Source organism: Eschrichtius robustus, chromosome 9, assembly GCF_028021215.1.
Source record: "Eschrichtius robustus isolate mEscRob2 chromosome 9, mEscRob2.pri, whole genome shotgun sequence".
Lineage (NCBI taxonomy): Eukaryota > Metazoa > Chordata > Mammalia > Artiodactyla > Eschrichtiidae > Eschrichtius > Eschrichtius robustus.
In genome coordinates, this window is record NC_090832.1 from 28,569,109 (window position 1) to 28,596,234 (window position 27,126).

Here is a 27,126-nt window from a genome sequence, read left to right on the forward strand (position 1 = left end):
AGGATAGCCATTCTGACAGGTGTGAGGTGATATCTCATTATGATTTTGATTTGCATTTTCCTGATGATTACTGATGTTGAGTATCTTTTCATGTACCTGTTGGCCATCTGTATGTTTTCTTTGAAAATATGTCTGTGCAGATCCTCTGCCCATTTTTCAGTTGGATTGTTTGTTAGATATTAAGCTGCATGCATTATTTTGAATATTAACCCCTATCAGATATATCACTTGCAAATTATCTACTCCCTTTCAGTAGGTTGCCTTTTCATTTTGTTAATGGTTTCCTTCACTGTGCAAAAGCTTTTTAGTGAGATGTAGTACCATTTGTTAATTATTGTTTTTGTTGCCTGAGAAGACAGATCCAAAAAATATTGCTAAGACCCATGTCAAAGTGTTTACTGCCTGTGTTCTCTTCCAGGCCTTTTATGGTTTCAAGGCTTACCTTTAAGTCTTTAATTCATTATGAGTTTATTTTTGTATATGTTGGATATCTGTTCTTATTAGCACAGACAATTCTTTTCATAGTTTCAAGGTACTGAAATGCCCTATTGTCTTTTTCTTAATACCTAAAATGCCCAGGTTTTTTTTAAATTTCTGAAAATGCTTGGTTTTCTTCTTTTTTTAATTTCTAAAAAATGAAACCCATGGTAGAAGAGTACTTTCTACCTTCAGTAAATTTTTCAGTGTTAACACAACCAATTATGTTTTTGTATAAATGCCAGGTGTATAGTAATAATTACACACAAGAATGTTAGATTATTTCTGTGAATGTGAAGAAATTAACTGTGATGTTTTATTTATGTCTTTCTCTAAAAACTCATTAAATGAATAATAGTTATTAGTTTTTCTATTCCAAGATAATTATTAAAATATCCATTATAGCTCATCTCTTCATTTGAGAAAAGTGTTTTAGTTATTTTCAGTATTTTGCTTAGCATATAAAGTCAGTAAGAGCAGGCTGGGTTAATTCAAAAGAGCTGGCTTCCTAACTAAACTGCATACTCCAGTTGTATTCAGAAACAGCTGTTTTCTTGTCTAGTCCAAAACAAGAACAGAGAACCCCAAAGCATCAGATAGCTCCATTGTAGTTCCTCTTCCAGCCAAACACATGCACACAAAATTTTACATTGATAATTCTGTCAACCTATCAGGAAGACAGTAGGCAGTGAATAAGTTGCCTTCAGTGTGCATGTGTCTGCCTTATTCTAAAAAACATCTAATTTTTATTTACCCTCTTCATCCCAAAAGTAGACAGTTTATTGAAGCCTGGATTAATTGTGCTATATATCACTATTTTCAAAAATCACTTCATATAGAAAAAAATTTTTCCCGTTTACTTCTCCATGTACCAGGAGTGCATCTGAATTATTCCTAACCATAGGAATTATATGATTTTATTACTGTGTTAAAGTCCAACAGCAAATTTATAATATACAGTGGTAGCAGATTTTCCAACTACCTAAAAAGTTCATGTGCACTAAATCATTGAATACAATCATAATTATTATTGCCTTCTTCCTAATGCTAAAGAATAATATCAATTTATATATTTTTTACTTTAGTAATTCATTTATCAAAGAAAATACAGTTGATTTAATCTCTAATTTGTTATGTTAAATAGATAAAAATTAATATATGCTTGGATTCACTTTAAAATTCCAGGAATATGTGAAGTTTTCTTTCTTTATCTGAAGAGAACTAAGGCAATATTTTAACTTACAAGTAAATTAAAGCTAAAGTGCTTATTGGTGTCCCTCAGTGCAGATGACACTGATACATATTTCTTTTTTCTCCATAATTTGGCTCAGTAATTTATAAATATTTTGAGGAAACATGTTAATTTCCAAAAAAAAAAAAACGTTATTTACATTTGAAAACTATCTTTTAGTCTAGAGAGTGAGTGGGACCCCGATGATACGACAGCAAAGCCAGTGTGAGTCACCTCACACGCACAGATTCCACTCCCAACAGTAAAGTCCCTAAACATTCTACACGGAGGAACTCTAAAAACCTCCAGAATCTCTCCTGCCCTGCAAGGAACCCATAAGGTTTTGACTCTATCAAAGGTTTGGTAATGAGTTTTACTACTCATTCTGCTCTTACACCGTTGCCTCAGCCATTGTCCATGCAAAGTGTACCTCAGCCTGTGCTTTGTCTCTTCCCCCGCAGCTACATTTCTTGCTACTTTGGGCAATTCCCCTCCATGTTTTCAGGGCCCTCTCACCCTCAACAGAGTGAGACCCCACAAAGTGCTTGTCTTCTCACTTTATCTCTCCTGGGAGCAGGACCTAGATCATTGCCAGTGGTTCTGAAATAAAGGGACTGTGAGATAATCCCCCCATAGTCTCTACCCCAAAACTAGGTTTGGGGAATGTTTCATTTTCTTGATGTCTTCCTAACTCGCATTACTTAAGATTTGTACAGAATAACATAAGGGCAAAGTTGTTTTCCAGTTTAGCAACCCTCTGATTATTCAGCTGGTTTGAGTCTCTGAGCCCATCCTCCATCACGTCTCATTTTCTTACACAAATCTTCCATGAAAACTCAGTTTAGAGAATAATATAAATTCTCAATAAAGACTTGATAATTGTTTCAATAAACCATTGATAAGTATTTGTAGGACTCCTTCATGACTCTGAGAAGGCAAGTTTGGATTCTAATCTTTGAACGATGAGATACGTGAAAGTATAAAATAAGTGATGCTGTACAGGGTCAAACCAACGTTCCCCTTGGCCCACACTCTCTCCAACAGTGGCTTCAAGGGCCGTTTGATAGAATAATGCAGTGTTTGCTCTCCATGATGATATTTGCAAAAGTTAACCTAAATATCAGTAACATCCCTCTTATGATCTATTACAAACCTAAAATGTGAAACATGTTATTGGGAAAGCTTCCCACCAGTCATTCCTAGTCATAAATTGCCCTTTAGGTAGTGGCAGAATTGATTGTTATCAGTCCTCCTGTCTTCTGACTTGACAATCAGCATGACCTTTCTTCATAAGTTCTCTGATACCCTAACTCTGTTGTCCTCTTGTTTTGTCAGGCACTCCAGGGTTTCTCAGACTTGGCACTATTGGCATTTGGGGCTTGATAATTCTTTGTTGAGGGGGAATATGTTGTGTATTGTAGGATGTTTAGCAGCCTCCCAGGCCTTTACCCACTAAATGCCAGAAGCACTAACCCTCTCCGGTTGTGACAATCAAAAATGTCTTCCAGACATTGCCAAATTTCCCCTGGGGGCCAAAAAGACCCCACCCACACCCCACAGTTGAGAACTACTGCTCTATTTTAATAGAAATATATATAATATATAATATTTTATACCCATATGAAGAGGTGTGTTTTTCCTTAAATTACAATTCTTATTTTAAGATCTTATTAAGGAAACTTTGCTTTCATTTTCCCATTACGTGCACGTATATAAGTAGTGGTGTTGGAGTTACAGACTACGCTACTTAAAAACAACAGCTTCACGTAAAGATGTATCCAGCTATGTGAGGCTCAGTGTGATGAATGTGATTAAAATGTCTCTTAATCAGATTTAGGTATCTCCTGACTACCATTTATTTCCTTTGCTTAAGAAACTTAGCTGTATGCTAATCTTCACATAGACCATGGAAAATTAACGGTATGCTAATGTTATTATTATTATTACTTAGCAATCCCAATAATGTGGTCATAATGGTCCCTGATTTTAACATTGTTCTCCTTCAGTTGACATAAAAAAGGAAGAATCTTTTTTTATTTGAATGTCTCTTTTATCCTCATAAACCATGTGCACAATGAAAGATCTCTGAACATACTGGAACAGGTTTGCTTTTATCACTCTTTTACTAAACTTTTTTGTGCTTGCTGAGTCTTTTCTTTCTTTTACCCCTATTTCTGCTTCCCTGTTACTGTGGGTGTGTTTAAGCAGCAGCCTCTTACCCACTGCTGTATCTCACACGAAGGAGAGACAATGTTTGATCGACCTCCAGAGGTTGGCATCTCCCTTGTGAGAAAATGTCTTGACCATGCCTGCCTGCTGGCAGAGTCACTGACTGGAAAAGCAATATCGTTCCCAAGATCACAGGAGAAAACATGCCTGGCCCAAGACCATGAAGGCTGCATACTGCCCTGTCCTTAAACTCACTGGCAGGCATAGGTCTAAATTACATTTCAAATTGAATTTTTCCATATGAACAATCTTAGCATATGGGTCACATTTTTTTTTTTGGTTGATTTAGTTTGATTTGGTTTTTTATTGTAGAGACATAAAACATGGAAGACTATATGACTTAAACTGATCATGAAAGTAATTATATGCCCAAATATCTAAGTTATGAAATAAAATTTCATGTTTTATTGTATTTTTTTTTTTAAAAACACCTTTAATTAATTATTTATTTATTTTTGGCTCTGTTGGGTCCTCATTTCTGTGCGAGGGCTTCTTCCACTTGCAGCAAGCGGGGGCCACTCTTCGTCACGGTGTGCAGGCCTCTCACTATCGCGGCCAATCTTGTTGCGGAGCACAGGCTCCAGACGTGCAGGCTCAGTAATTGTGGTTCACGGGCCCAGTTGCTCCGCGGCACGTGGGATCTTCCCAGACCAGGGCTCGAACTCGTGTCCCCTGCACTGGCAGGCAGACTCTCAACCACTGCGCCACCAGGGAAGCCCTGTATTTTGTTTGCTTTTTTTTTTTTTTTTTTTTAACATCTTTATTGGAGTGTAATTGCTTTACAATGGTGTGTTAGTTTCTGCTTTATAACAAAGTGAATCAGTTATACATATACATATGTCCCCATATCTCTTCCCTCTTGCATCTCCGTCCCACCCACCCTCCCTATCCCACCCCTCTAGGTGGTCACAAAGCACCGAGCTGATCTCAAGGTGCTATGCGGCTGCTTCCCACTACCTATCTGTTTTACGTTTGGTAGTGTATATATGTCCATGCCACTCTCTCACTTTCTCCCAGCTTACCCTTCCCCCTCCCCGTATCCTCAAGTCCATTCTCTAGTAGGTCTGCATCTTTATTCCCGTCTTGCCCCTAGGTTCTTCATGACCATTTGTTTTTTTTTGTTTTTTTAGATTCCATATATATGTGTTAGCATACGGTATTTGTTTTTCTCTTTCTGACTTCACTCTGAACGACAGTCTCTAGGTCCATCCACCTCACTACAAATAACTCAGTTTCGTTCCTTTTTATGGCTGAGTAATATTCCATTGTACATATATGCCACATTTTCTTTATCCATTCATCTGTTGATGGACACTTAGGTTGCTTCCATGTCCTGGCTATTGTAAATAGAACTGCAGTGAACATTTTGGTACATGACTCTTTTTGAATTATGGTTTTCTCAGGGTATATGCCCAGTACTGGGATTGCGGGGTCATATGGTAGTTCTATTTTAATTTTTTAAGGAACCTCCATACTGTTCTCCATAGTGGCTGTATCAATTTACATTCCCACCAACAGTGCAAGAGGGTTCCCTTTTCTCCACACCCTCTCCAGCATTTATTGTTTGTAGAATTCTTGATGATGGCCATTCTAACCGGTGTGAGATGGTACCTCATTGTAGTTTTGATTTGCATTTCTCTAATGATTAATGATGTTGAGCATTCTTTCATGGGTTTGCTGGCAATATGTATATCTTCTTTGGAGAAATGTCTATTTAGGTCTTCTGCCCATTTTTGGACTGGGTTGTTTGTTTTTTTGATACTGAGCTGCTTGTAAGTTTTGGAGATTAATCCTTTGTCTGTTGCTTCATTTGCAAATATTTTGTCCCATTCTGAGGGTTGTCTTTTCGTCTTGTTTATGGTTTCCTTTGCTGTGCAAAAGCTTTTAAGTTTCATTAGGTCCCATTTGTTTATTTTTGTTTTTATTTCCATTTCTCTAGGAGGTGGGTCAAAAAGGATCTTGCTGTGATTTATGTCATAGAGTGTTCTGCCTATGTTTTCCTCTAAGAGTTTGATGGTGTCTGGCCTTACATTCCATATTGAGTTTATTTCTGTGTATGGTGTTAGGGAGTGTTCTAATTTCATTCATTTACATGTAGCTGTCCAGTTTTCCCAGCACCACTTATTGAGGAGACTGTCTTTTCTCCACTGTATATTCTTGCTTCCTTTAGCAAAGGTAAGGTGACCATATGTGTGTGGGTGTATCTCTGGGCTTCCTATCCTGTTCCATTGATCTATATATCTGTTTTTGTGCCAGTACCATACTGCTTGATTACTGTAGCTTTGCAGTATAGTCTGAAGTCAGGGAGCCTGATTCCTCCAGCTCTGTTTTTCTTTCTCAAGATTTCCTTGGCTATTCGGGGTCTTTTGTGTTTCCATACAAATTGTGAAATTTTTTGTTCTAGTTCTGTGAAAAATGCCAGTGGTAGTTTGATAGTCATTGCATTGAATCTGTAGATTGCTTTGGGTAGTAGAGTCATTTTCACAATGTTGATTCTTCCAACCCAAGAACATGGTATATCTCTCCATCTGTTTGTATCATCTTTAATTTCTTTCATCAGTGTCTTATAATTTTCTGCATACAGGTCTTTTGTCTCCTTAGGTAGGTTTATTCCTAGATATTTTATTCTTTTGTTGCAATGGTAAATAGGAGTGTTTTCTTAATTTCACTTTCATATTTTTCATCATTAGTGTATAGGAATGCAAGAGATTTCTGTGCATTAATTTTGTATCCTGCTACTTTACCAAATTCATTGATTAGCTCTAGTAGTTTTCTGGTAGCATCTTTAGGATTCTCTATGTGTAGTATCATGTCATCTGCAAACAGTGACAGCTTTATTTCTTCTTTTCCAATTTGGATTCCTTTTATTTCTTTTTCTTCTCTGATTGCTGTGGCTAAAACTTCCAAAACTATGTTGAATAACAGCGGTGAGAGTGGGCAACCTTGTCTTGTTCCTGATCTTAGTGGAAATGGTTTCAGTTTTTCACCATTGAGAATGATGTTGACTGTGGGTTTGTCATTCATGGCCTTTATTATGTTGAGGAAAGTTCCCTCTATGCCTACTTTCTGGAGGGTTTTTATCATAAATGGGTGTTGAATTTTGTCGAAAGCTTTCTCTGCATCTATTGAGATGATCATATGCTTTTTCTCCTTCAGTTTGTTAATATGGTGTATCACATTGATTGATTTGCATATATGGAAGAATCCTTCCATTCCTGGGATAAACCCCACTTGATCATAATGTATGATCCTTTTAATGTGCTGTTGGATTGTGTTTGCTAGTATTTTGTTGAGGATTTTTGCCCCTATGTTCATCAGTGATATTGGCCTGAGTTTTCTTTCTTTGTGACATCTTTGTCTGGTTTTGGTATCAGAGTGATGGTGACCTCGTAGAATGAGTTTGGGAGTGTTCCTCTCTCTGCTATATTTTGGAAGAGTTTGAGAGGGATAGGTGTTAGCTCTTCTCTAAATGTTTGATAGAATTCGCCTGTGAAGCCATCTGGTCCTGGGCTTTTGTTTGTTAGAAGATTTTTAATCACACTTTCAATTTCAGTGCTTGTGATTGGTTTGTTCATATTTTCTATTTCTTCCTGGTTCAGTCTCAGACGGTTGTGCATTTCTAAGTTTGTCCATTTCTTCCAGGTTGTCCATTTTATTGGCATATAATTGCTTGTAGTAATCTCCCATGATCCTTTGTATTTCTGCAGTGTCAATTCTTACTTCTCCTTTCTCATTTCTAATTCTATTGATTTGAGTCTTCTCCCTCTTTTTCTTGATGAGTCTGGCTAATGGTTTATCAGTTTTGTTTATCTTCTCAAAGAACCAGCTTTTAGTTGTATTGATCTTTGCTATCGTTTCCTTCATTTCTTTTTCATTTATTTCAGATCTGATCTTTATGATTTCTTTCCTTCTGCTAATTTTGGGGGTTTTTTGTTCTTCTTTCTCTAATTGCTTTAGGTGTAAGGTTAGGTTGTTTATTTGAGATGTTTCTTGTTTCTTGTGGTAGGATTGTATTGCTATAAACTTCCCTCTTAGAACTGCTTTTGCTGCATCCCATAGGTTCTGGGTCGTCGTGTTTTCATTGTCATTTGTTTCTCGGTAGTTTTTGATTTCCTCTTTGATTTCTTCGGTGATCTCTTGGTTATTAAGCAGTGTGTTGTTTAGCCTCCATGTGTTTGTACTTCTTACAGATTTTTTCCTGTAATTGATACCTAGTCTCATAGCATTGTGGTTAGAAAAGATATTTGATACAATTTCAGTTTTCTTAAATTTACCAAGGCTTGATTTGTGACCCAAGATATGATCTCTCCTGGAGAATGTTCCATGAGCCCTTGAGAAGAATGTGTATTCTGTTGTTTTTGGATGGAATGTCCTATAAATATCAATTAAGTCCCTCTTGTTTAATGTATCATTTAAAGCTTGTGTTTCCTTATTTATTTTCATTTTGGATGATCTGTCCATTGGTGAAAGTGGGGTGTTAAAGTCCCCTACTATGATTGTGTTACTGTCGATTTCCCCTTTTACGGCTGTTAGTATTTGCCTTATGTATTGAGGTGCTCCTATGTTAGGTGCATAAATATTTACAATTGTTATATCTTCTTCTTGGATTGATCCCTTGATCATTGTGTAGTGTCCTTCTCTGTCTCTTGTAATAGTCTTTATTTTAAAGTCTGTTTTGTCTGATATGAGAATTGCTACTCCAGCTTTCTTTTGATTTCCATTTGCATAGAATATCTTTTTCCATCCCCTCACTTTCAGTCTGTATGTGTCCCTAGGTCTGAAGTGGGTCTCTTGTAGACAGCATATATATACAGGTCTTGTTTTTGTATCCATTCAGCCAGTCTGTGTCTTTTGGTTGGAGCATTTAAACCATTTACATTTAAGGTAATTATCAATATGTATGTTCCTATTACCATTTTCTTAATTGTTTTGGGTTTATTATTGTAGGTCTTTTCCTCCTCTTGTGTTTCCTGCCTAGAGAAGTTCCTTTAGCATTTGTTGTAAAGATGGTTTGGTGGTGCTGAATTCTCTTAGCTTTTGCTTGTCTGTAAAGGTTTTAATTTCTCCGTCGAATCTGAATGAGATCCTTGCTGGACAGAGTAATCTTGGTTGTAGGTTTTTGCCTTTCATCACTTAAAATATGTCCTGCCACTCCCTTCTGGCTTGCAGAGTTTCTGCTGAAAGATCAGCTGTTAACCTTATGGGGATTCCCTTGTACGTTAGTTGTTGCTTTTCCCTCGCTGTTTTTAATATTTTTTCTTTGTATTTAATTTTTGGTAGTTTTATTAATATGTGTCTTGGTGTGTTTTTCCTTGGATTTATCCTGTATGGGACTCTCTGTGCTTCTTGGGCTTGATTTACTATTTCCTTTCCCATATTAGGTGAAGTTTTCAACTATAATCTCTTCAAATATTTTCTCAGTCCCTTTCTTTTTCTCTTCTTCTTCTGGGACCCCTATAATTCGAATGTTGGTGCATTTAATGTTGTCCCAGAGGTCTCTGAGACTGTCCTCAATTCTTTCCATTCTTTTTTCTTTATTCTGCTCTGCAGTAGTTATTTCCACTATTTTATCTACCTGGTCATTTATCCGTTCTTCTGCCTCAGTTATTCTGCTATGGATTCCTTCTAGAGAATTTTTAATTTCATTTATTGTGTTGTTCATCATTGTTTATTTGCTCTTTAGTTCTTCTAGGTCCCTGTTAAACGTTTCTTGTATTTTCTCCATTCTATTTGCAAGATTTTAGATCATCTTTACTATCATTACTCTGAAATCTTTTTCTGGTAGACTGCCTATTTCCTCTTCATTTGTTTGGTCTGGTGGGTTTTTACCTTGCTCCTTCACCCGCTGTGTATTTCTCTGTCTTCTCATTTTGCTTAACTTACTGTGTTTGGGGTCTCCTTTCTGGAGGCTGCAGGTTCGTAGTTCCCGTTGTTTCTGGTGTCTGCCCCCAGTGGCTAAGGTTGGTTCAGTGGGTTGTGTAGGCTTCCTGGTGGAGGGGACTGGTGCCTGTGTTCTGGTGGATGAGGCTGGATCTTGTCTTTCTGGTGGGCAGGACCGCGTCCGGTGGTGTGTTTTGGGGTGGCTGTGACCTTATTATGATTTTAGGCAGCCTGTCTGCTAATGGGTGGCATTGTGTTCCTGTCTTGCTAGTTGTTTGGCATAAGGTGTCCAGCACTGTAGCTTGCTGGTTGTTGAGTGGAGCTGGGTCTTAGTGCGTTGAGATGGAAATCTCTGAGAGAGCTTTCACCGTTTGATATTACGTGGGGCCGGGTGGTCTCTGGTGGACCAGTGTCCTGAGCTCGGCTCTCCCACCTCAGAGGTTCAGGCCTGACACCTGGCTGGAGCACCAAGACTCTGTCAGCCACATGGCCAGGTACATTGTGAGTTTCTTGCCTTTTGGGAAGTCTGAGGTCTTCTGCCCGTGTTCAGTAGGTGTTCTGTAGGAGCTTTTCCACATGTAGATGTATTTTTGATGTATTTGTGGGGAGGAAGGTGATCTCCACGTCTTACTCCTCCGCCGTCTTGAACCTCTCCTATACATATATTTGCCCTCAATAAATTATGAGCCTGAGAGTTACTGTGTCTGTTTAATGTTGTTTGTTGGGAAGGAATTTGAAATCCTTGATGGATAGTTCTGGTAAGAATTGAGATTCAAACCAGAGGAAGGGGAGAAGGCAAGAATGGGAGGAGTTGACAGGGATCAGAATAATCCATGCTTACCGGCTACTAAGCGAAGTCAGCTTCACACACACAGATCAGGAATCAGTCCTGAGCTCTCCAATCCGCACAGATTATTGGTTTGATATATGCCAGAGTAGGAGTTCTCAAACAGCTAGGCCTTAGAATCACCTTGGGCACTTGTGTGAAAATACCAGTGCCCAGACTCTACCCTAAACGTGCTACTCTTTGGGAGATACTCCTTTATATTTTTGAAAGCTCCTTTGTAGACACAGAGTTATGGAATTTTGCTAGAGAATGTTCTTCCAGCCTCATCAAAGGAATAACATATCTACTTCAGGCCCTTTGATCTCAGGCTATAAACTTCCAGTTGACCTGACTAAATATGAGTTTATAAGCCATTACACACAGCCATGTGAAACCAACAGGAATCAACTTTCCAACAGTCATATTCCCCCCAAAGTTCCCACCTTAGTACTGGACGTGTAGGATATTCTCTATGAATGATTACAATTTGATTGAGACAGAGCTCCCCCAAACTTCATAGATTTGTCAAGGAATAAGATTAGGAAAGGTAGCAACTAAGAACAGTAAAATAGTAATTTGGTGGATGCACAGAAGCCATGCCTAAAAATACACAGTCAATTTTAGTCATTTACAGCAATTATGTTCTATAAATTCACCATGAACACTGAATTAGTGAATTCTAAACCAATGCTCCTAGAGGAGATGCAGGATTAGGTTCTTGAGAGCCTCTGGTCACAAGATTTCCATCAACCAATCAATACATAACCTTGTTTTATGTGTATGTCTGTCTAAAGACACTTAATTTAATATAGTTGAGTCATTAAAATTGAACTCATGCACTGTCACTTGCACCTAAACAGAGCTTAACTAGTACACATACTTTATCTGTGGGGCACCTCAGCCCTCTTGTACTTAGTCACACTAGACAACACTGCAACACTATGCTTAGGGACCATTTTAAACAGCAAAATCACCAACAAAGAGCACAAAAATGTGAAAAACATGGCACTAAATAGATCATAAAAAGGACACTTGTTTACTGTATGAGAGCTGAAACAGTAAGACGGAGCATGAGAAACATTGCAAGGCATTAGGAGGTGTTAACATTCCTCCCTCAGCTGGGAACGTGTGCATTGGGCAGCTCAAATGTGTCACCACTCTGCGCCAGTGCATGTATTCAACTGTGACAGCACCACACGCGTTGATTTGGGGGTTACAAGTAAATTTTAGTGAGTAGGCAAATTTGCAAATAGGGAATCCACAAATAATGAGGATTAGCTGTATTTTGAAACTGTATTGAAAGTACACAGTCGTTTTATAAAACCTGTAAGTCTTTATAATAAAGATGAAGAAGGAAAAGGTCAGGCATAAGAAATTGGATCAAAAGTGTAACCTACTATTCCTAGCATGGCTCATGCATACGACTTTTTTCTTCTATTCCTTTCTTTGTCTTTGGATGGAATAAAAGGGCCATAACTTCTTTAAGGCAGAGACTGTGTCTCGTTTAAAATTGAATTCCCAGCATCCGGCACAAAGCAGGTATTCAGTAAATGTCTGTTGAATGAAGGAAGGATCAGGCAAACAAATAGGAGCAGCTGTACTGAGGTATGTATTAATCTTCCAAATCAGACCTGACCCTGTCGAATGTCAGCAGGGATGGTGTTGCTCACGGGCAGATGGTCAACAGTGCACAGAGGACTGCAATGGACTTGGTAAAATTGCCACGTCTCCTTCAGTCTCTCCAGTTTCCTTCCCTTATCGCCCATCACTAGGGAATAGTCCAGTCCCAAAAGAGGCAGTGGGTGACCCAAATGATTCTTTAGTTTGCAGAAATTTTTTTTAAAAAGAGGGAGGGGTGGCATTCTGATGTTTCCTGCCTTCTTGGTTATCTGCTATCAGTTTTCGCTCTCCCCAAACCAGCTCACTTAGATCACCAGGAAATAAATGCATGGAAGCAGCACTTATTTACCAGTTTGATGTCATATACATATATGGCACTTGGTGTGACTTGGCATACAGGTCTTACCAGTCCCCAGGCCTGGGGGTAAACCAGTTGTCCATTTCTCTCACTTCTACTCTGGAATTTCATCACTGCTAAAGAAAAGCACAGAATTGTGGTGGTTGTCTCTGTGTCATACTTGTGGTTCCCAGCCTCAGTGAGACCCATGGTCTTGATCATCTTTTTGTTCTTCCTGACTGACTCCCTACCCCATGCTTTACAGTGCCTGCTCACAGTAAGGTCCACCTAACCTCTTACTCCAGGCTGACTTTGTCTCCCTGCTTTCTCTGTATTTCTGTTACTTCCCCTTCCTTCTCCAGCTGCTTTCAGATCATAGAAAGAAGTGCCCTCCTTTCTATGGCCAACCTCTCCACTTGTATTTTTGGTCATTTTCCCCTCCCACATTCTTCTAGCCTCACTCAGCCAATGACCTGCATCCTCACTCCTCCACCCCTTTGGTGTCTTTATAGTTTATTCATTTAACACATATATATTGAATGCCTGCTGTTTTTCCAGGCACTGTGGTAGAATGTCGTCTGGACGGTGTAATGGTGAATTAAACAGAAATAGTCCCTCCACTTACAGAACTTACAGCCTAATGAGTGAAAGTAACTGTAATTAATGAGTCATAAAACTAAAACATAAGCAGTGAAAGGACAGTGAAGGGTAGCTGTGAGGCCTTGTGGTGAGAAGTGGATGGGTTAGTTTTTGTAAGGGGGTGGGGGGCAGGAGGATACGTTTGAGGCATTAGAAACAGCTTGTGCAGAAACCCTCAAGTAGCTAGAAGTGCTCATCAGAGAAACTGAAAAACCAGCTGGTCACAGGGGAAGGGATAAGGGATAAAGCACACGATGGAGGGAGGGACTGTTTCCAGCAGTTTACAGACCATGTGAAAAAATCCTCCATATGCCAGCTTTCTGGGTCATTAACACCTCTGCTTTTTTCTGTTTCCTTAATGCTTGTAACAGTGCGCTTACCTCTCCTGTTTCTCTCTCATTCTCTGGCTTTGCCTGCCACTGTAATACAAGCCTTCTCTAAGATACATGCTGCATGTTTTTTATTTTTCTCTAGCACTTTTTTCTGGATTATCCTCTACCCCTATCATTTCAAATATTACTCTGGTATTTCAGATGTATCAAATTCTACATACGTAACTTCGGCTCCTGTTCTGAATTCCCCAAGTGTATTTCTAACCGCCTACTAGAAATTTCCACATTCACGAAGGTGTCATTCTGGAGTCTCTGGTCCAGTGTGCCCAAAACCAAATCCATTTTTAAAAACCCAATTTTCTTCTTCTCTACTCCAGTGTGTTATGGAATCATCATCTACCTTCACCTTTAAGGAGTTCTCTCTTGAAAGAACAGTCAAATATCGGGGGTTTTACAGCATAAAAGTCTGTTTTGGTAGAGTTCTATATGAAATGCAAGGGAGCAAATAGAAGTGGCCCCTGACCCAATCTTAATGAAGTCAGGAAAGGCTTTCCAGAGGGGTTGATTTCTAAATTGAGTTTTATGGGAGGAAGAGCATTCCAGGCAGACTGAACAAATATGAAGGCATGGCACACAGGCCACCACAAGTATTTCATCATGGCTGGAGCCTAGGCTGCAAAGTGAAAAAGAGAGAAAACCTGAACCTGAACGAGGAGACGGGATCAAGAAGATCCTTGTATGGCATGTGAAGGAGCTGGATTTGATCCTGGAGACACTGGGGAGCCATTGGAGGATTTAAAACATGGAGGATGGATGGCATGATCAAATCAATTGTTTCAAAAGCTCATTCTGTAAGCTCTGAGAAGGGGGGAAAAAGAAAAAAAGCAGTGAAATAAGACCCGGAGAGGCGGTTGCAGCAATCCGAGCCAGCCGTAATGAGAAAGTAGGGTTTGGTGAGGAAATCCATGTGAAGGAAAAGGAGCAACCTAGGTTTCTAATGTGACCATCAGTGTGTAAAAGCAGAAGGGCCCTTCAGCGTAAGATGTGCTGTGTGTAGTGCCTGTGCGGCAGCCAGGGGGCTCGGGAGAGATTTGCTGAGAACTCAGGCTTGCGAGGTAGTTCTGATGAAGATGGATGGTTCCAAGTGTATTTTCAGAAAAACTGCCATATTTACAAGATTTGCTGAAATCTAACGATTGCCAAATCATTTTGAAGAAAACTGGAGATCCAGGTTCTGGGTATTGATTTGGAAGTCTTTAGCATAAACATACCTGTCGAATCCATGGGAACAGAGGAGTGTACAGAACTAAAGGGTAGAAGGCATTAAGGAGCATCAGTTTTTTTTAAAGAGTGCACTGAGGGGGAGGAGCCTGGGAAGGATATTGCTGGAACCAGTCCCCCAGCCCCTACCTGTGGAGGTCTCCATGCTGCCATTCTCCAGTCTTTACTGCACCATTTACCTGCCTACCAGAGGTACCTTCCTAAAATAGAAATCAAGTCGTGATTTACCAGCTCAGAAGTCTTAGCTGATGCTATATTTGTCTTTGAAGTCCAAATCTCTTAAGTTTTAATCTAGCTCTCATCCCTCAGAGATTGAACAGAAGTTCTGACCTACTTTTCCTCATCTCCCAAATCACCCTCCCGAGTATGCTGCCCTGCAGACGCAAAACCTCAAACCTCCGCTTACCCCGTTTTCTCCAGCTGTATAGTTTTTGTGCTACGCCAACTATCAGAAATTCAGTTTATCCCTTAGGAGACATCTAAATGCTCCCTCTTCTGAGAATCCTTCTCAAAAGCCTCCAGTTGCAATTCAAGACTTCTGTTCCTTTATATCTGCACATTTTTTTTCCTTTATCATAATGTGGATCTCCCTCTGCTTTGTTGGTTGTCTCCATGCCTTTCCCTGTTAGAGTATAAGCTCTTGGAGCCTACTTAGCTTTGTATCTCCAGGGTGTGTAGCATGGTGCCTTGCCCCTAGAGTGGCTTTCCGTTAAGTATGTATTGTTGTTGTCATTTTTAATTGGCATAATTAGTATCCCAAACTACAAATCATGAATCAAGATGAAGGCCTTTACTTTTTGTTTTAATATACTTATAGAAACTGCATCTTAATGCAGAAGAATATTTTGTCCTTAAGGAAAAGCATAATTGGAGGATTTAGCATCAAATACAACTCAAATAATCAACAATAAATTCTAAAATCAAAGAACCAACAGCAAACTTGTATGAATATTTAAAGTCATAAAATTATGCTCCCAGAAACATAATTTTAGCAACAGAGAAAACCTGAAAGAGCTTATCTAGTCGAGTGGTTTGTAAACTCTCTCCTCTGTAGAGCCCTGTTCCTCAGGGCTCTGTAGGGTAGGTCTGGGGAGGCCAGGTTGGCCAGACCACCAAACCTAGCTTCACCTAGAGAAATTCTACTTTTCAGTGTTTGTATGTGAGGCTTTCAAACAAAATTGTATTGAAAACGAGTTTTGCTTTTAAATCAGTTTGAAAAACAGGATTGTAACCTTCAGGCTACTTCTGTAATCTTGGTGACTCTGGGCCTCCGTTTCCTCATCTGTAAAATATAAGAATAGTGCTATGATAGTTCATGCTTTTATCCTGAGCACCTCCTGTACATTTTCAAATAAGAAAAACAGACCTCAAGAGAAGTTAAGTGGCTTACTCAGGCCACATAGAGAGTTAATGACAGAACCAAGATTAGAATTTAACCAACAGCCCTCGTTGTTGGGGTTTTTTTCTTTTCAATAAAAATTCCTACAAAGTGGGTATAAAAAAATTGCAGATATTAATTCTTTGGAAAAGGTAGATATCAGGAGGTATATAAATAGCTTTAAAAATAGAGCTCTACTATATCATAAATTTGCCTTATTTAAAGCTGGTGTGCTACTGCAACAAACATAGATTGAACATTTACTTAATTTTACATTCATTCTTCAAGTTTATAGAAATATTTGGGGGAGTTGTTTGCATGGCCCATTTCTCTTTTACAAAGTTATTTATGAGTTGTTTCTTCTTGGTAAATCTCCGTGTAATCACTGGAGGCACTGAAAATCATTCCATTAATCATTCCTTTCATGTTTGTCTCACTGCATCTAAACTTAAAAGCATCACTACGAAGTTGTGAGGGTTTGGGAAGCAAGAGTCTCCAGATTCTGATCCTTTCATTCATCTCCTTTGCTTTGCTCATCTTCCTCTCTTCATCCCCTCCTCTCCAAATCAAGGGTATCCATGAAGAGGAAATGAAGTCACAAAACAGCTGAGAGGTGTGTGTGGACAAGAGGGAAAGAAGGGCAATCATGCTCCTTGGCCTTGATGGGGGGTGAGGGTGCTTATGGGCTGATTGTCTCATAGCCTTGGGCTTTTTTGTTTAAAGATAAAGTGAAACAAAACAGCTCACAGAGACACTTCCTTCTTCCCCCTCCTTCTGCCTCCATACCCATATGGCGCGCTGCTGCTGAGACCAAGGAATGAGTGAGTAAAGGTGTTGAGAAGTGAAGTATTGGTCCTAAAGAAATAAGTGTCCTTTTACAAATCAGTGTCAAGACTTTGTAATGTGGATCTCCTACTAATTTGTGATTCATAGGATTTGAACATAGGTTAAGCCAACCTTTGCATCATGAAAAAGGACTTGGATATGCCCGCTACAGTAATGCAGTAATACAGTAGGAAACAGGGCAGGAACCATGTTTAACCTGCTTAAGACAGACTTTCTGAGGACATCACAGCACCCATTTCATATGAAAAGACTATTAGAAGCAGGTTTGGTAAGACCTGCACATAGTAATATGTTGTTACTCATTTGTCAGGGTCACAACAAGCAAGGAAAAGTAACACTGACATAACAGTGATGTATAATTCAGTCTGACTTCCCTTCCCTAAACCTCTGGAGTAGACTTATATTCTGATTAGAGCCATTATGTTGGGTTTTTCTAATCCAGTAGTTTTACAACATTTCATATACAGTTGGCCTTCCTTATCCACGGGCTACGCATCTAAAGAGTCAACCAAACATGGATCGAAATTATTTGGAAAAAAAATTCCAGAAAGTTTCAAAAAGCAAAACTTGAATTTGCCATGCTGGCAACTATTTACATAACATTTACATTGTATTTACAACTATTTGCATAGCGTTTACATCGTATTAGGTATTATAAGTAATCTAGAGATGATTTAAAGTATACAGGAGGTTGTTAGGTTATACACAAATACTACACCATTATATGAGGTACTTTAGCATCTGCAGATTTTGGTATCTGTGCAGGTGGGAGTGTCCTGGAACGAATCCCCCTTGGATACTAAGGGCCGACTGTATATACATGTATTTAAGGTAAGGTGTTGCTCTTGCCTTGGGCAAAGAGAGAGAAGTAATACTTAGACCATGTAAAAGAAGCATCTGACCTTTAATCTGATGGCTGTGTTTGGAATTTATTTCATAAGTCTGGGGAAAAAAACTGAAGAAATTCAGTTACAGTTCATGCTTTCTGAGAGGTTTTGACGGTTTTCTTCTGCTCTATGGGCTTGAGGGCAGGTAGACTATTCTGCAGTCTGCGTTAGTCCTTGAATTTAAATTTTCTATGTGTTTGTACTTTTTTCCCCAAACACATTTTAACTGAGTCAGATCATCTTCAAATAGTCGAGAAAAATCCAAGATTGGTTCTTTTGTTGTTCTTTGAAATAGCCTCACTTAACTACAACGTTCAGGTTTTGCCACTAAGTCTCCTTGCCCTTTAACTCTTGTTTTCATTACATGCTTGATTTAAAGCTATATAGCCAGCAATAATATTACATAATTATGGTCCAGAAAAGTACAAAATCCTCTTGAAATCTTTATGATAAGAAAAGTAATACTTGTTTAAAGGGACTCAGTGCCAAATCTTGCTGAAATCTGATTGTGGAGGAGGAAATCCAGAAAGGCAAAACAAGTTTCAGTAGAGATAAGACTGGGAAAGCAGTAGTTACTCAAAGAAGTTAAGACTGAAAGAGACAGTTGTACTCCTTGTCTTTCATTTCATTTTGGTTTTTTGTTTTCTGGGGTTTTAAAACTTTAATTAGGTAGATATGGTATATCTCTTTCATTTGTATGTAATTCAAAACTTTAACATAGTAGTGATTTATATTTTCTATGTGAATTTTAAGTAGATCCTTTCCATAACATGTAATTATCTGTAAAAAAAAAAAAATTTGCAAGTCTGTCTTATAGCAAGATTAAGTTGATTTCTAAACTACTGTCTTATATCAACCACCATTTTCCACAGTATCCTTTCATTTGGAATTAACGTTCAAACTCTAGAGGAACTATCTAACACTCAGAGTATAATCTGGCACCACTGAAAGTGCTTATTTGATTTTCTCATGGAGGTGCCATTAATAAAACAGATATACTAAGCAAATTTTGTAGATTCAAAAGAGCTTGCAGATTAAGATTTAAAGGACTTGCAGATTTAAAGATTTAAAGAGCTTGCAGATTCAAAATTTTACACATAGTTCAGTGAGTAACACCATGAAAATACAGTGTACTGACAAGATTACAAAGGAAAGATGCAGTGTAGAAAGGTAAATTTAGAACTTAAGTAATATAACATAGTATTACTGAATTAATTTAGGCTGACTCACAACTGACTCTTTTTGCCACACACCTGAAAGCTCACTTTATTTACGAAGAGCGCTTAACCAATCTGGAGAGCTGTTTCCTTGGTTTTCCATGGGAGTGAATAGACACTTGTGATAGACATGCTGATAGACACTTGTGTTCAGAACAGGCATGCTCTCTCCTCATTCATCCAGTTGGTGGGTTTTCAGCATGTGAATATTGCCTGTGTTGTCTTCTGTGATTTGTGATTTACTCTTTGTTCTTCTTTCACAGCAGTCATTCAAGTCCCAGGATTTCAGACCGGGCTCAGAGTCTATGACACAGTAAGCAGCTTTTCCTCCTAAATAATTTGCAGTGAATAAATAGTTGTTGTTTTTTTTAAGGACAATTTCTCCATTTCCTTCTTCATAACACCACACTAAAAAAATTATGAAATGCCTATTTCGAGGCATTAAAGAAAAAAAGCTAATACCCAGAACATTATCATTGTATATGTCTTAGAAATGCCTAATGTAAATGAGCAATTTTTGAAGTATTTATTTTAAAAGATCTCTAGGAAGTTTTTGTATTTTTTTGATACTTGCTATATTACTTAATAACATAAATAGAAAATCTCTCTCTTACCTCAAAAAAAAAAAAAATACCAAAAACCTTTGCAAAGCACTTCTCAATTTTTATCATTGCAGATCATTTTGTACGTAATTTGAAGCCCTGACTTCATATTCACACGTCACTAGCAAACTATCACATGAGTGTAACAACCTTGAACAGCTCAGGTGTCTGCTGTGCCCTCCCATCCCACCGCCACTGTCCCCATGTTGGGTGCATGCCTACACACATGTGCACACAGAGAATCCCTGCTGAATGTCCTTCAGGAAAATATTGGGTTGGCCAAAAAGTTCGGGGGTTTCCATAACATCTTACAGAAAAACCCGAATGAACTTTTGGGCCAACCAATATTTATTCGTTAACCCTGCTATGCACTTTGACATTTTGAAGAATATGTCTCTTCCAGTTCAGAAATTCTGATTTAAATGACACTCTAATTTACAGGAATTATCAGATAAAACCGTGCATTATTTTATAATATTTCATTCTACAGATGAAAGACAAACAGAATTTTTAAATGGTATTTAAGAGTCACAGAATCATGACCTAGAAGATCCCTTAGAAATTCTACATTCCCTCTGTTTTACATTCAGGAAAACTAAGAGGAAAGACCTTGTGCAAATGTCACAAGGCACATTTATGTCAGCGCTTGAACCAAGCAAGACCTAAGTCTCCTGATTCTCAGACTACCGGGGTGTGTGTGTGTTTGTTTTTTATACTATATTCAGTGTTATTAGGCCCCTTGGTAAGATGCCATTTTGTTGTAAGTTTAAAATATCTTTCTTTTTGAGAGATAAAATTATATTGATGATTATATGATTATATATAGCCCTGTATGACATCAGAGCACAGCCACTCACATTATCACATTTGAGTCTCCCCATTTCCCTGCAGACCATTGCTCTGACCCCTCTTTTGCATGTGGAGAAACATGATCTGAGGGAGGTAGTAAGAGGCAGACCCAGTAACAGAACACAGATCCTGTGTTTCCCAATCTGCTGTTCTTTCCATGCTTTCTCTCTGCCTGTCACACGACACAAATACACATCCCAGGTCTTTCAGTTTTTTGTTTTTGTTATATCTGCCAGGTATGTTTTCAGTTCCCATCTCTGAACAATTGAAATTTTGCATAATAGTTGATCATATAATAACTGACTCTGAGGAATATATTCAATGACAGATCACCCATGTAAAAAATACGCTGGATCAGTGAGGACAAACTCTGTTTCAACAACCAAAAATGACCATATTTTAATACATTATGGGAACAGTCCTCTCTATGAACATTTTTATAAAATTTTTTAGAACTTTTATCTAATATGTGAATGAAAGGTTCTGTAGTCACTCTGACTACTTTGGATATGTATTTTCAGGTGACAGAGAGATCCACACAATGCTCTCCAGATTAAAATTCAAAAAAGCCTCAAAAACCATCCCAGCTTGTTTCTAAGGCTGTCAGGGTAGCTTGGCTTCTCTTTTTGAACATAGAGCACTTAAGAAGCTTCTGAAAATAAATTTTCATGAGAAGTTCAGATATGTCTAAATGCTCAAGTTCATCTAAAGCCTTTGGGCTTTCCCTGTACTCATAATTTCTTAGAAGTAAGGATGAATTAAGATACATTTCTCATGACTTAAGAACTGTAGGCAAGTTGAAGGTGGAAATACTATAGCCCAGTATGTCATTTCTTTATTTCTCTAATTTACTTAAATGAGTCCATTGTACCCAAGTAAATGGATAGAGGCTAATTTTTTTGTTTCTTTGCAGCCTTGCCATTCAGTTACTAACATCTGCTCATTAGTTGGTTGACCAAACTTTGTAAATGAGCCGCATAGGACTGCCTCTCACCACTTTCCACTTGAATTTCTTGTCTCATTTATGCTTTTTAATTTTTTTTCAGAAATGTCAGTCACTTCTGTGCAAACAATTTTTACACATTTTAATAAAGCTACACTCTCTTATCTTAAAAAGATACCAAGAAGAAACTTTTACAGGTTAATTTAAAGGCATTTTCTTGAAAGTCTTAAACTTTTACCTTTTGTATCTCATGCCCCTATGATGTTATGATCTGCTGCCCAAGTCAGAGTTTGTAATGAAGCTTCTACAAATATGTTATAATCCATAATTAGTATTAGTGTTCCCTAGTTACTAATATATTTTATCTTGAGTTTGTTGGGTTTTTTTTTTAAACATAGAATGCTTTATTTCATTAACAGGTTTGGTCAGAGAGAAGTTAATTCAGATGGTCAATAATATTAAAGGCCTTTATTTGTGAACACTCATATGTGAACTGAATGAATGAATGAATGCAATCTCTTCTTAATGTAGTGCAGCCATAAGTGTTAACTCCAAGTATCCGATCTCTCCTCCACTATATATTTTTCCATCTTTATAATAATCCTATTCCAGACTTCTTCAATTTCTTCTTCTTTTCATGAGAAGAAATTAGTTTACCTTTTTCCCCTAAAATACCCTACTACTTGCAACTTTTTTTTTTAATTTCTTCTTTTGATTATTCACTTTTCAGCCTTTTTCTCCTCCTCCCATTGCCCGCCCTTTCTGAAATCAAAATTATCCATTGTCAGGTGTGTGACATCACAGAGTTCCTTATATATTCTAAATATGTTCTTTATCAGATACATGATTTGCGGATATTTTCTCCCGGTCTCTGTTATGCCTTTTCATTCTTTTAACAGTAGCTTTTGAAAAGCAAACTTTTTTTTATTTTGATGAAGTCCAATTTGTCAATTTTTTTCTTTTATATATCATGCTTTAGTATAGTATCTAAGAAACCTTTGCCAAAGTTACAAAGGTTTTCTCCTATGTTTTCTTGTAAAAGTTTTATAATTCAAATTGGTTTCATATATAAGTCTATGATCTGTTTGTGTTAATTTTTGTATATGATGTGAGGTTTGGATCAGAGGATTCTGTTTTGTTTTGTTTGCATTTGGATATCCAGTTGTTCTAGCATCATTTGTTGAAAAAACAGCCATGCCTCAACTGAGTGGTCTTTGCACCTTCATTGAAAATCATTTGTCATTATAAGGGTAGGTCTGTTTCTGGACGTATTCTAATCCATTGATCTACTTCTGTCTTTACACCAGTAACACACGGTCTTGATTACTGTAGTTTTATAATATGTCTTGGAATCAGGTATTATTGGTCCTCCAGTCTTGTCCTTTTTTAAAGTCGGTTTAACTATTCAGGGTCCTTTGTATGTCCTCATCAGTTTAGAATAAGTTTTTCTGTTTCTACAACATAGGCTTCTGGAATCCCAACTTGTATTACCTTGAATCCAAAGATACATTTGGGGAGAACTGACGTGTCGACTTTCAGTCATCTGACTCATTAACATGAAATATTTCTCCATTTATTTAGGCCTTCTTTAATTTCTCTCAACACTGATTGTTAGTTTTCAGCATATAAGTCCTGCACATATTTGACTGATTTATTCCTGCATATCTCATTGTTAAATGGTATTATTTTTCAATTTCAATTTGCAATTGTTTGCTGCTAATTTATGAGAATACTACTAATTGTTGTATGTTGATCTTGTATCATGCTACCTTACTAAACTATCTTGTTAGTTTTAATAACTTTCTGGTAGACTTCACCAGGTTTTCTGTATAGATAGTCATACATATAAAAGCCAGTTTAGCTTCTTCTTTCCCAATCTGGATGCCTTTCCTCCCTCCCTCCTTATTGCACTGGCTAGAACCTCCAGTACAATGTTGAATAGAAATGATGAGAGTATATATTCTTATCTTCTTTTGTCCTGAAGGGAAGTGAGTGGGAAAGCATTCAGTCTTTCACCACTAAGTATATCATCATAGGTTTTTTAATAAATGCCCTTTATTCCTTCATTTCCTAGTTTGCTGAGAGTTTGTATCCGGAATGGATGTTGGATTTTTGTCAGATGCTTTTTCTGCACCTACTAAGATAATCATATGATTTTTCTTTTTGAATGTGCTAATATGGTAAATTACATTGGTTTTCAAACGTTAAACCAACTTTTCATTCTTTGAATAAACCCCACTTAGTCATGGTGTGTTATCCTTTTTATAAATTGGTGGACTTGATTTGCTAAAATTTGATTTAGAGTTGTTTGTATTTTGTTCAAGAGAAATATGGGTCTATAGTTTTATTTTCTTGTACTGTCTTAGTCTGGTTTTGCTATCAGAGTAAGCTGGCTTCATGGAATGTGTTAAGAAGAATTCCCTCCTCTTCAGTTTTCTGGAAGAGTCTGTGAGGATATGATATTACTTTTTCCTTTTGTAATACATTTCTATTTATTTATTGATATTCTCTATTTGATGAGATGTTGTTCCCATACTTTCTGTTAGTTCTTTAAGTATGGTTTTCTTGAGTTCTTTGAATGTATTTATAATAGTGGATTTCAAGTCTTTGTCTAGAAAGTCTGATGTCTGGGCTTCCTAAGCGACCATTTCAGTTGATTGCTTTTTCCCTTGTATGGTGCATACTTTCTTGTTTCTTTGCATGTCTTGTAACCTTTTATTGAAAACTGGATATTTTGAATGATATAATGTGACAACTTTGGAAATTAGATTCTTCCCCCTCCCCAGGGTTTGTTGTTGTTGCTACTTATTGTAGTTGTTCGTTGTTTGTTAACTTCTCTGAACAAATTCTTTAATTCTTTAGTTGTAATGTGTTTGTCCACAGGAGTCTTTGCTCAGTTATATTAGTGATCAGCTAATAATTGGAAACCGATTTCCTTAAACACCTGGAACCAGTAGGTCCCCCAGTCTTGCCAGGTAGGGGCTCTGTGTGTGCTGTGCACACCTTCAACACCCAGCCAGTCAGTTGACACCTCTGTCTTAGCCTTCACTTCCTGTTGGCATAGAGTGTTAAGGTCAGCCAGCGGTGAGGGCTTAAGGCCTTCTCAGGTCTTTCCTGTGCATGCACACAGCCCTACACATGTGTAAGACCTTCTAGACTCCCAGGACTAAGTCTGAGCTTTTCAAAACCCTCATGGACAGCTTCTTCCCCCAGCTTTTCCTTTAAAGCTTTTAGTTAGTCTGTTGTTTGCCTACTGTTATCCACCACTCAGGCAGCCCTGAAGTTAATTGTAATTGCCTCCCAGGGAAAAGGCAAGCTCTAAGATAAGTCAAATGCAGACAGCCTTACAAGTGGTGTCTTCCAGGAAACCACCAAACAGGTCAGATAATGACAGTTCCTTGGGAATGAGGCTTTGAAAGAGCTCCAGCCCTGTTCTGCTTCTTCCAGTGGCTGCCAGGTTGCTGGCTTTCACCATAAACGCAGGCTCTTCTTTTCAAGGTACCCACAGAGCCAGACAGTGGGGATGGGATAAGGTAAGTTAAAATGCCACAGAGCTCACTGTTCTTACCAAGTGTCAACCATTCTTCTTGAATAAACATTCTCCGGGTTACTACAAGCTATTGGCTAATTTCCAGAATCTAAAAAAGTTGATTCTAACCATGCTTGCCAGTTTTCTCATAGCTTATTCGGAGGAGAAATTTTTCAGAAGTCCTTACACCACCATTTTTACTGATGTCACTTTATTTCTTCTTCAGATGTTGCGTAGACTCACCAGTAAAGCTATCTGGGCCTGGAGTATTCTTTTATGGAAGATTTTTAACTACAAGTTCAATTTGTTTAATAGAAGTAGAGCTATTAAGGTTATCTATTTCTTCTTATATAGGCATTGATAATTTGTATCTTTCAAGGAACTTGTCCATTTCATCCAAGTGGTTGAATTCGTTGACATAAAGTTGTTCATAATATCCCCTCATTATCTTTTTAATATTGAAAGAATCTGTAATAATGTTGCCTCTTTAATTCCTAGTGTTGATAATTTATTTCTTTACTGTTTTCCTCAGTCAGCCTGGCAAATGGTTTATCAATTTTATTGAAAAGAACAGCTTTGTTTCGTTGATTTCTCTTTATTGTTTATTTATTTTGTTTCATTGATTTCCACTCTGATCTTTATTTTTGCTTCTTTGGGGTTTAATTTGTGCTTCTTTTTCTAGATTTGTTAGGTGGGACTCGAACTGTGTTTAGTCTAGGGCTAATTATTCCTCACTACTGATACAAATCCCTTTTGCGTATTCTACCCAATGCGTTCTGAGTTGTGAGGTTTTCCATCCTGGCTGATGGGAATAGGTACTGTCCCTGGCCTCGGGAAATTTCCTCAGCTGTATATTCTCACCTGTACTCTGCTGAATACTTGAGGAGAACCTTTGCAGGTCTCCAAGTTCTCTCACTATGAAGCTGTCTCCTCTCTGGTAGTCTGTGAACTATAGCCTACCTGGTCTCCTCAGACTCCTAGCACTCACTCAGGGAGTCCGCCAGGCTCTACACAGTTTCCATCCCCCTGTGCTGTGGCCTGGAAGCTCTCAAGGCAGTAAGCTGCGCAGTCATAGGGCTCATCTCATTTATTTTCCATTTCTTGGGTATCACTTTCCTTTGTTGCCTGTGATTCAATGTCTTGAAAATTATTTCATATGTTTTGCCCAATTTTTTTGGTTGTTTTAGGTTAGCAGTAAATCTGGTCCCTGTTACTTCATCTTGGATGCAAGCAAAAGTCCAGATGTTGTATTTTTCAGGGTAGCTTTCTGTTAGATCATATGTACATTATGAGAAAGAAAAGGTGGAGAGGATCACACGGTCTGATTTTCCCACAGTGATCAGGGAAAGCCAAAGATGTAAGATAGCATTTAAGTCTTAAAAACCATGTAGAGACAGGGTGAACAAAAAGAAAAGGACCTAGAAGTCAGAAGGATGGCAGGAGCTAAGGCGCAATTGCATGGAAGTGCCTGGAATACCCTGAGACTAGCAGGGTACTCTACAGGGTGGGGGAATGCACAGACCAAAAATATATATATATTTTTTAATTGGGCCTGCCAGCAAGATACAGTCCAGGTCCACTGTGTCTGTAATCTTACCAGTTGCCCAAGTACAAAGATTTCACATAAATGTAGATTTCTTATTTCTTTTGAAGTTCTGGACCACAGCTCCACATTCTTTGCTGGCTTCCATCCACTGGAGCTGAGTTAGTGGTCCCCTCCCTAAGATGAGTCATCCACTCTCCAGTTTACCAGGGTCCTGCCGTATTATTCCTGGCTTGCTTTCCTCGCTCTCCTTGTCACCCTGGCAACCACAGACATTTGAATTTTTACTTTAATGCTAAGGTGTAGGTTCCCTGGAGATAGGCAGTAAGTTATTGATGCTTTTTGCTTCAGAACTCAACTTTTCCTTTCTCTCTCATCATTTTCCTCCTTTCTAGACGTACTTTATTTGTTCTTTCATCTTTGTGGCTTCTGACCCTTTTCCTTCTCAGTCATCTGACTTCATTTTACTTACTTAGACAT

General features: G+C 38.1%; 1 protein-coding gene across 6 annotated transcripts in view; it reads left to right on the forward strand.

Annotated features, from left to right (window-relative positions):
- Positions 1 to 27,126, forward strand: part of AHI1 (Abelson helper integration site 1) — a 205,840-nt gene that overhangs the window by 163,993 nt on the left and 14,721 nt on the right. For 4 of the 6 annotated variants that reach the window (XM_068551279.1, XM_068551281.1, XM_068551282.1 and 1 more), the window contains one exon: positions 19,444 to 19,493. In XM_068551279.1, the coding sequence (XP_068407380.1) occupies positions 19,444 to 19,493 (50 nt within the window). Of the gene's footprint in view, positions 1 to 16,801; positions 16,872 to 19,443; positions 19,494 to 27,126 lie in introns of those variants that run through there. The other 2 variants (XM_068551284.1, XM_068551280.1) reach the window with 2 other exon arrangements.